The 11,156-nt window shown below is 27.4% G+C and overlaps 1 protein-coding gene across 1 annotated transcript; it reads left to right on the top strand.

The window, feature by feature from the left end:
- Positions 1-2,360: 2,360 nt before the first annotated feature.
- On the top strand, positions 2,361-6,763 carry LOC100576033. Its single transcript, XM_016804316.2, has 6 exons — positions 2,361-3,060; positions 3,132-3,214; positions 5,120-5,252; positions 5,622-5,808; positions 6,272-6,458; positions 6,545-6,763. The coding sequence occupies exons 1-6, from the start codon at positions 2,920-2,922 to the stop codon at positions 6,696-6,698; spliced, it is 885 nt and encodes a 294-aa protein (XP_016659805.1). The 5' UTR covers positions 2,361-2,919; the 3' UTR covers positions 6,699-6,763.
- The last annotated feature ends 4,393 nt before the right edge of the window (positions 6,764-11,156 follow it).

The raw sequence follows: 11,156 nt of genomic DNA, 5'->3' as shown, positions 1-11,156 counted from the left end.
GATCACAGTTCAATCGAAAAATAAAACACTTTGTTTATTATTATGAACAACTATAATCGCTATATTTCTCTACCTATTCAAAAACTATATTTTGTATTTTATATTCTCTTACTTTTACCTGACTCCCCATTTTTTACTTTGAATCCATTTCGAATACGTTTAGATGATTTTAACTTATTTTTCGTACATAGCTCTGGCTTTTTAAAAATAAGATTTTTTTTTGATACAATATGACCACTTATATTGGATTCTATTTTTGTTTTTTTTTGTTTATCATTAAAATGAGTTGAATTATTGTAATTGATGTCATTATTTGGCATCTGTAATAAAAAAAAATAATTGTTTGATTAATACATATATATTTACTTCAAAACACGATATTTATTACAACATAATATGAAGAAATTATATCTTTAGTGATAACAGTTTCCACGCACAGCAATAATTTATAGACAAAAACAAACAAATAGCTACGACTTATGAAAGTATAACGTATCATGGTCTTGAAATATTTTAACAAATACTATTAAAAAAAAATTATTATACACTGTATATAGTGGAAATTTTCTATGACAACCTATTGTAGAATAAAAAAAAAAAATGAATCTTTTTAAACCTAATGTATTTTATGTTACTACTTGTTATTTAAGTAGGTATATGTCACGGACGTACATATGTATATATACATATATATACGTATGTACGTCCGTGGTATATGTACTCGCAAAATAAATATAAATAGGTGTAGCCAAGAGTAAATGATTGGGTTTTCAGTATCTATATCTCGAATTATATCTCTACCCAAGCTCAATCATCCCAAAAAAAACAAAAATAAAAATGATTTAACCTAGCAATCATGTTAATAATTTTTACGCATTTTTATTAACTTCTGGGAAATAAAAAACTCTAGGTACCTACTTCTTATGTGTTTATCTTATGAAAAATTAAACATTCAGCAATCCTCTAAAAAAATAGTAAAAATTACAAAATCTATTGTGAATAATGATAATAATAATAGTGAATTGTTTTTAATATGAAGTTCATTTAGCGTTGGCCCTTTCAACGTAGGTTCAGTAGATCTTATGGAAAAGGGTAAAAACGGTCTGTAAACACAATATTAATTTATTAATAAGTACCTATATAATACGAATTACGATTTGCCTATATGTATATGAGTAGCCGAATAGGTATATATTTTGGACATATTTGAATAATTTAGTTTTGCTACCTACTTAAAATTATTGTATGGATTCTTTTTTATAAACAATTTAGGATGTATGTTTGTAAACACAACAAACTAAGTTAATATTGAGTTTAATCTATAATTTCTGAATTATAAATAATTTATAAATGTATATGTTTAAGAATAGATAATTTACATCATAATTGAATAATACATTAATACTTAGGTACCTACAAATAATAAGCTTTTAATACATATTATAGCCATTTACTATTTAGGTAGGTTAGGTTAATATTAATATATCATACTACCATATATTGGTTAATTCATATTTTATAATAATTCCACTAAATAAAATTGTTGATGCGTCTTAACTAATACATAATATTATATATAAATAATAACAAATAAACAAGTTCTGAAAGTAATGTACAAACTGTGGGTATACTTAAATAGTGTATAAAAGAAATACAATTTACTTAAAATCAAGTTTAGATGTATATCTAATTTTTAAATATATATTATAAATACACATTTAGTAAGATTAATCAAAAATGATCATTACTATCCATGGTTAAAACTTAAAAGTCCGTTGAACTAAAGATATTCCAGCAGACATTATATTATATGCAAGCTTGTTGCGCAAGCATGATTTTTTCAAGGTGCCGTGTAAAATATAATGCTGAACTAAAAGTCGGCACCCTTGGATAGGTACCAGTTACAAACAATTTTGGATGCGCCATTATATAAATGGATTTAAATTATATTATAATATATAAGAATAATATATCAAAACCTGCTTATCTGAAACCAGTGTTAAAAAATGTAAATTAAAGTCATAAATAAAACATTAAACATATTACAAACACCTACATATTATTATGGATCCACAGTCAATTTTAAAAGAAACAAATCTTATACTGCACACTATTATTATAGTATATAGGTTTAACATCGATATTAAACAAAATAAAATACATTTCATATTGAAGTCAAGTATTTGAAAGTTTAATCGTATCAGTATATTTCTATTAGTAGATAGGTATTATCAAATATTCAAATAATTATGTCTTCGTCGTTGTTTTATAATGAATTAGTAGCAGCCAGCAGGTATATAGTCACTAAAATCTAAATTACTCTTATGGAATTTATTATTATTTACAATCCAAACATAATGTTTTTTTTCAGAATCAATAATATACTGCATGTGCAATCGTATACAAATAATAGTGTATGCGTATCAACAAGCACTGCGGCGTATTTAATGAATATAATGTTATGTATTTATCAAAACATTAGCATAATATATTTTTATATTGCGGCACAACAAATAATAAATGAGAGTAAAACTCAACCGCCGGAAAAACGGTCGACGTTTAATAAACATATACGTCCTACATTTTTTCAAATAACGTTTTAATTGTAGAGTAAACACAATGCAGCCATATTATTATAATAATATTATGTATTACGTGTCCAAAAAAATATATAGATAGATTACGTGAACGCACGACAAACAAAACACACGTAACGCATAACAACAGAAATGCAATGTGGTAATATTCGTTAAGTAATAATAATAACACTGTTTACTGTTCATTAAAAAAAATCTTCCCAGTGCAGAGTCACAAATGGTTGCTCATCAACAGCCTCCAACAATGGTTCTGGAAAAACTACACTCTGTTCCTACGACAGATTATTATTAAGTATACATTTTCACTTTTATTTTCCTTTCCATGTGTGACATCCGCATATTGTTTCGTGTGCCATATATAACCGCTGTATTTACCTATTTTCGAGACATTACGATTTTCAACACTCACGTCGCTGTGTTATTTTATAATAATATTTGTCATTTTCACTGCAGCTCTGCAATGGTAAACAAAAACAAATACGTATTTTCGGCTCTTAACATTTCCGCACCTTTATCTCGACATTGTTTTTCCAGGTGTTCAAATCGGTCGTATACGTTTTGGCGTCTATTCAACTGGTCGTTTGTGCGCTGCCCAACTCGTTTGAAATTCCATCCAAGTAAGTTTAATATACCTACCAATAGTACCGGCTATTAAGAAATGACTTATTGTCTTAAATGTGTTTGAACGATAAATGTAAAATTTTATTTTTTATTCGTTCAATAAATTATGCACCTATAAATTACCTACTGGCACGCAGTGGCTACTGAATATTCGTTATTAAATAATTATACTTTTAGTTTCTATAAACTGAAATGTAGGCATAGCTCAGAAGTATTTGGGTTAAAAATGTCAATTTATAACCATTTAATTATCAGGATACTATATTATATTTACCTGGACATGATTGATACACTTTTTTCTACAAGCATATCTGCATTTTAACTATTTGCATCAGTAACAAATATATCGTGAAAATCGGGAAGGAGATAATTCAGAAACTGTGATATCAATCCAACCCTTATGTCACCACCATCTGCAAACATTTTACCTATTACATGATTGTAAACGATGATTTAGAAATACTCCAGTACTTAGGTATTTAAAATTAACTACAATCTAATAATCACACATACTCGTACCTTTGTACTTACACATTTTTTAAGTTCTAGAACTATAATAGTAGATCTACTTCATTATTACTAAAGTGGTATATTATAGTATTATAAGGGTTCGCCCTTTTTTAAATTATGATAATATGAATAAATACTGAAATTTATTATTATGATATATATATATTTATTGAAATAACAGAGTGATCAATGTTTCATATGCGATTACCTACCGACGCGTTGGTGTATACAAATATTAGATAAAGAAATATTATTTACGTATTTTTGTAACGCTTACAATGTAACTAATTTAAATCTTAACTGAAGGTATCCACCTAATACTTATTATTTATTACAGTATATAGTTTTCATTTATCAATATTTTTAAAAAAAATTTTAAGGTTTCTACGACTGAGGTAATTACTCTGTAATGTTGGTAGGGATTGGTACAGCCGGTTAGGAATACGTGTATGTGTCGTAAGGTTTTTGCGCACTACGAACCCGGGTGGTCACCCAGGGGCGTCATTTCAACTTTTTTTTTGTTGGTGCCAAAATGTTTGTAGGCCATTCAAATAATTATCAGGCCACATAGGTAAACTTTTTTTTTTGTAGGGGTTGGGTTAAGTGGGGACAAAAACTGTAGACTATTTGTATAATTTATTTAATATGTCACTTATATTAGTACAAAAATACCACAATATTGTTACTATTTTTGACGAACGATGTGTAGGTACTTTTAATGTATTTATTTTATATTGTGGATACCAGTGTGGCAGTGTACAGTGGTGTTTACAATTGGTAAATAAATGTATGGGTATAAATCACGTTTATAATAAAATTCCCAACCGAACCTAATTAACCAACAAATTTTTTTTCCCTGCATACTCAAAATATATAATATAGCTAGCTTAAGAAAACCAGAAATTAATTTTATTGGTATCCTTCTTCATAATGTTTGTGTTAAAATTTTATCAATTATAATAGTGTGGGACCACAAAATCACATCAAATATTCTTGGAAATTAAGCATTTGTACAATACATTTTTTTTTAATACTGAAAAAATATAAAATATATATAATATAAAACACTTAGGTATATCGGCAATATATTTATTGTTGGCAGGCTAAAGAAGGCATTTAAAAAAAAAATTGGTGCAAATATACACCCTTCACCCCCAAATGACGCCCCTGTGGTCACCCATCCGAGAACTAGTGGCAGCGGCCGTTGCTTACTCTCAATCACGTCGCGTGATTGATTTCAGCCACTGCGCCACGCCGAGCCACATTTACCAATATTTTATTGCCTACGTTCTTATTACCTACCTATATAAAAATGTCCGCTGTTAAATTTAATTATTCCTTCAACATTGTATATTTGTACGATATTTGACGTTTGCTTTCTAACTATATAGTGGAGTGCTACCGAACCCTGTAACGTATTTTGAAGGCGTACAAAACGAGAATAAAACAAATTCTGGACGCCCACACGAGGCTAGATTTGGATACATACCGTCATCTTTTGGCGGATCATCAACTGGAATGGGCGTAAGTATAAACAGATATTTATATTAACTATTAAATATAGGTATACATTACAATGCATATTGCTGCAGTATAATATTATTATTTATTAATATGTATTCATTAAACTTAAAACGTCTAAAATTATTTGTCAATCAACGGATTTAGAACTAGATATTACGGCAGTATCTTTTTTTTTTATAATTTTAGGGTCTTTTTAAATATATTATATAAGTTATTTTTGTATGTAGAGTACCTAATATTATTGTGAATTACGAAGAACAAGCAAATGAGTTTGTCAGGTAGACGAGGAGAAACAAATAATATACTGCATACAAGTCATGTTACGTAAACAATTAATAATTTATATTAAAATAAAATTGTTTGTTTAAGGGATATCAAGGTAATTCGGTCAGTAGCTATGGATCCAATAAAATTGATATAGGAGGTCTGGTTGTTGGCGCTGTCGTCGGACTTGGAATTTTAATTTTCATCCCGAAAATTCTTTACTTACTATTTTCGACAACAAATCTTTTTGGTGCTCATCCAGTCGGCACCGGTTACACAGGATATGGAAGGAGTGAGTTAAAACAGTAATTTATTTAACTATAATTATTACAAATATTAAATAAATCTTAGGTATACTGTTTTTATATTTTCCGTCTGTGTCGTCGCGATTTTGAAAGATATCTGCTAATTTTTATAATTATTATACGTACAAATAGTATTTTATTCATGATACACTTTTCCTCAGCCTTGATTCATTTTAATTAATTTGTTTTATATTTTTAATTATTTTTTTTATTTACTGTATACGTTATCATTATTTTCTTAATGACTATTACTCATTAGTTATTATTAACCTATAACAATGTATCAGAAAATTACTTTAGCCTACTTATTTGGAGGTTTAAACAAAGTGGAAAGGTACGTAAAATAAGACTTATATGATTCAATGCATTGTTCTTTGTTTTTTACATGTTTGTTGTTTGTTGTTATATAAATATGGTATGAAAAGTAAAAATGTCTGTTAACACTTATAGGTGAGGATCTAATGTCCGGTTTAAATGGTATAGTCACAAAGTTTGAAGAGTCCATGTCCAAATATAATATAAATACAACAGAATGTATGCAAAAAGCACTGTGCACTTATATACAGTCCACGGAACAAGTTAAAGAAAAATCAGGAATTAACAATTTTGTAGACACTTCAATTAATACTTTAACACAGTATGTAATGTTTATTTTATTTTAAGTCATAATAAATGAATAAAAAACCATGTTCGTTTAATAATGTATTATAAAACCTGTTTTAGGAACTCTGTAATGAATTTTATGATTGATGGTTCGAGATTCAAAGCAGCTCTTGAAGCCGGGAAGAATGGAGAGTGTACGACTGCCTACAGACAATGTCCATTCGATCAAAATAGCATTTATATGTTCTTAAGACAAATTTCAACTAAAAAGTAAATAATGAGTAAATTTTTTTTACAACATTGCATATAATAATTGTATCTATATAATTTAAATTAAGTCCGTAGGTACTTTATAAAGTATACTGGAAAATACATTATATTTTATTATAAAATATTATGAATATTTAACTCTATTTATTTAATTTACTAATAACCTATACGCATCATACATTATAATAATCACACAAACATTTGTACCCATTTGAAAGTCCTACGATAACTATAACAACAAATATCCGTTAAAATCTACCTTTGTGTTATTTTTCAATTTTTCAATTTTTATTACTTCATTTTTCGATTTTATTATTAGGAATAATTTATTACTATTTTATGTAGGTAATTGTTTAGTACCTACATATATTCATTATATTAATTAAATCGTATTATACAATATGATAATTAATTAAAAATAATATTAGTAAATATATATAATATACCATATTTATAATTATATATATTTTTTATTTACCATTATTTTTATAATTACATACGGATTAGGCAACTTTAACTACTTTATTTATTTATTTTTAACAAAAATAATGGATAGTAATTTATTAATAACTATATATATTCATACTGATTACTACAAATAAATTTAAAATAATAAAATAAAAGTTATAGGTATTCTATTATCATGAATCTGTAAGAGGAAAACGATACTAAGAACTATTTTCCGGTAAAAACTGAACGTTTTTAACTACAAAATAATTATTACATTTTAAATTTGATACATTTTGTCAAAACATCGAAAATTTGCAAATTATAATATTTTGTATTGTTACAAATTTATAAAATGTTCTGTTTTTATAGCTAAGGACTGAAAATTTAAAACAACCCAGACAGCAATTTTTGCTTAATAATATTATTATAACATTATTATGATGAATAATATTAGTATAACGTTATTATAATACTATTATAATATTATCATTACAAAATGCTGTCTGGGAAGGTATCTCTTGACATTCCACATGAAAGCGACGTACTTAAAATGCCTATCTATAACGCCGTGTTAACGCCGTATTAACGTAATAGAATCATTAAAGTATAATAATAATTAGGTAATATAATATTTTGAGATCGGAGAAATAGAACTATAGTCTACATTCTACAATTAGTACAACTACACTGTACGATATATTATGAGCTTATGAATATACTATTTTGATTTTACAAATTAATAATTTGTGTATACTATCTAACTACTGTACGTAATAACATTATTATAATCTATACGGTTAATGTTGAGTTGTCGATCATCAAAATTCAAATGGAACGAGGAAAAAAAATTGTTAAGGTAACTAGACAACTAGTATTAGGTTAATATAACGTTATAACATTTTATATGTTTGAACTTAATTTAATAGTGTGCGAGTGCGTAATACGTGTTATTTCTAACACTTGTTATGTAACTGTTTAGGTATTACCTATATAGAGACGCACTCTATAGCGGCCCGATAAAAAATAGTCGGGCAAAGGGAAATATCGAATTTAGTACAACGAGAAAAGAGAATACATGACGTATGTATAGGTATAATAATATGTACGTGTGTTCGACCATGAGTAAATGGGCCCTTTGCATTTATTTACTTTTTATTTTATTTTCCATCAAAGGCAATCGGGCGCACTGATCCGTTAATGCAGATATATTTTGAAACAAATATTATAAAGCTATATCTACTGGATAATATAATTGTGCTTTTACCCAAATAACGACATGTGAGGAGTAGTGGAATTAATGCACTACGGTGGCTGGGCGACGGGCGAGGGGAGAGAACTAGACAACGAAATTATATTAGGTCCAGTAGCTGTCTTTATAATATTGCGCACAAGTGAAATTTTCTTTGGCTTTCCTTTACAAGGAAAATCTATGAATAATAACTATTAAATATGTTTTTGTTAAAAAGCAACCATGACAACAAATACCTTACGAAAAATCGGTCAGAATCAAAAAATCTTGTATCTATAGCCTAAAAACATATTTATATGAAAAAAATTGAAATAATAGTTAAAATGAAACTTTATACAAAAAACATTTTTCATAAAAGAGAGAAAAATATAAACTTAAACAATTAATAATAAATAATAACATGAATTGTTTTTGTAATAAACTTGTATCACAAAACAATAGTTTAAAAAGTGTTCCTAGGGTATATTATTATAGGTACCTGTTGTATGTAGAAATATATTAAGAAAAATCAAAAAATCAATTGCTAATAAATCAAAATCCACAGTTCTTTTTGTAAATGTTTTTTATGACACAGACTAATTTATTTGATAGAATAACCAAACTATATTACCCAGGGAAATTCGCTTTTACAATTTTATTAAAGAACTATAAGTAAAGATTAGTTATAATAAATTTGTAATTTACGACTTCCCGATTAGACTATTAGAGCAATAATCTATAACATAATATCAGTGGCGTACACAGGAATTTTGATTGGGGGTGGAATATAATATATTCATATTTTTAACATAAATCACAAACTATAGTGACTCCCGCACTAAATACTATGTATAAAAAAGTGACAAGCGGGTACTGATCTGCTATACAGTATGTGTAAAAAGTGTAAAAAAACAATGAAAACTTCTATTAATAGATCAAAATGAATCAAAATATTTTGAAAGTTTTAAATTTTCATTTATAGAAAATAATAAAATAAAATATTTTTTAAGTACCTACGTTTGCTACGGTTATTAGTTTTTGAATTACAACAAAATAAGAAAATTCGTATAAGATTTTGTTAATTTACAGGTATAATAATATTAATATTAATATAATAACATCCAACGTCTAACTATAGACGCACATAATAAAAAACTGTAGATTTACGCTCAACTTTTTTTTAATTTCCACTAACATCAAACTTTTGAGAAACCTAGTATTAGATTTTTAAGTTTTTTGACAAAGCAAAAACATTTTTATAAATAATAATGTAAAAAAAAACTAATACAAATCTAAATTTGTTCTGCCTATAAATAGCTTAAAAAGAGTCAAAATATTTTTGAAATGATAATATATATAGAAAATGGTAATATTATAAACATTCGGTGACAAATAAGAAAATCGATTTTTAGAAGTTTTGCGAAAAAAACTGGTTTCCTTATTTTATTTTATTTTTTTCCTGAATTTTGTAAGCTTCTGAGAAATACTTTTTCTTTTTACTAACATTTTTTACTTTTGATCAATTTTTTCCCAAAAAATCATCTAGATTCACTTTCCACCAGAAAATATGCTGAAGTAGAAAATCGAAGGATTTTTACTGCCCCAAAAGGTGATAAAAAAAAACGGTACCTAGTAAAATAAAATTGTATACTCTGTATACGAAATTCTGCAGTTGCACAGACAATAATTATAAACTACGTTTCTCTTTGATAATTGATAGGTGCAATCAATATTATCAATAATCCCATGAGTGTTTTTTTTTTTTATATTTCAGTTAAATTAGTTGTATGTATACGCAGTGAACTAAACCCGTATAGTGCCGTGGCGATAATGATTTCTCATAACTTAATAACGATAATATCCTATACAATTTTAAACACAGACACCCAGTGGAACTGTGGAAGTATAGCCCATTTAGTCGAGCCCACATACATCATACATATTATATAATATATATACCAGTGGCGCAATTATCGGGAGTATTGGGTGTGCAATTCACAGGGGCCCCCGATTTTTGGGGTTCTCATATACGATATTCCTACTATAATGTGTAATATACAAAATATAATAATATAATATAATCTATTAATCTATATATATATATTATAAAATAGAAGCCCCTTTTTTGTATGTACGAGCATATCTCGAAAAGAACTCTACTTATTTTTCACTAGTAAATCGGTCGAGTCACGGGGAAAGTTTTAATGTATAATAATTTTGTTTGGTAAAATGAATTGGGTGCCGGGTGGCCGAAAATAATAACAATCTATGTCTATATATATAGTAGGTACAAATAAATGTTTGTCTGTATGTCATTGATCTCCTCCTAAGCTACTGGAATTTTTTGTGTGTTTTTGAGAGAGTCTCTGAATGGTTTAGACTTTAGATTCACTATTAGTCTATTAGACCCAGTTGGTTCAACCTGGAGAGGTATTTTGAGATTTACGATAGACATTTTTGTTTATTTTTTTTTTTTAAATAATTAGTAAAAAATAGTATTTTAAATGTTTGCCATTAGTTACTCTGGTAGATGAGGTAAAAGGATCCATTAAATCGTCGCACGCTTATGGTTTCGAATAAAGAAATTATATCTTGAAACAAACATGAGAGTTAAATGTATATTTGTAAGCTGTAGCTTTTATATAGGTTCTCAAAAACTACTTGACCTATTTTGTGAAAATTTCAAATTGTTCTTGGAGATATTAGGAAAGTTTGAACCACGTTCGATTTTTACCAAGTGCTGTACTGTGTTTAATTCTTGCTAGCTGGTAAGGGCCCCGGTCT

Source organism: Acyrthosiphon pisum, chromosome A1, assembly GCF_005508785.2.
Source record: "Acyrthosiphon pisum isolate AL4f chromosome A1, pea_aphid_22Mar2018_4r6ur, whole genome shotgun sequence".
Taxonomy (NCBI): domain Eukaryota; kingdom Metazoa; phylum Arthropoda; class Insecta; order Hemiptera; family Aphididae; genus Acyrthosiphon; species Acyrthosiphon pisum.
This window is presented reverse-complemented; position numbering and strand designations above follow the sequence as displayed.

Bases quoted from the DNA above. Each gene is read 5' to 3' on its own strand.
- LOC100576033 (XM_016804316.2), top strand. From the start codon at position 2,920: ATGTGTGACATCCGCATATTGTTTCGTGTGCCATATATAACCGCTGTA. The intron at 3,061-3,131 runs GTAAACAAAAAC...TTGTTTTTCCAG, and splicing joins TTCACTGCAGCTCTGCAATG to GTGTTCAAATCGGTCGTATA. The intron at 6,459-6,544 runs GTATGTAATGTT...AACCTGTTTTAG, and splicing joins TCAATTAATACTTTAACACA to GAACTCTGTAATGAATTTTA.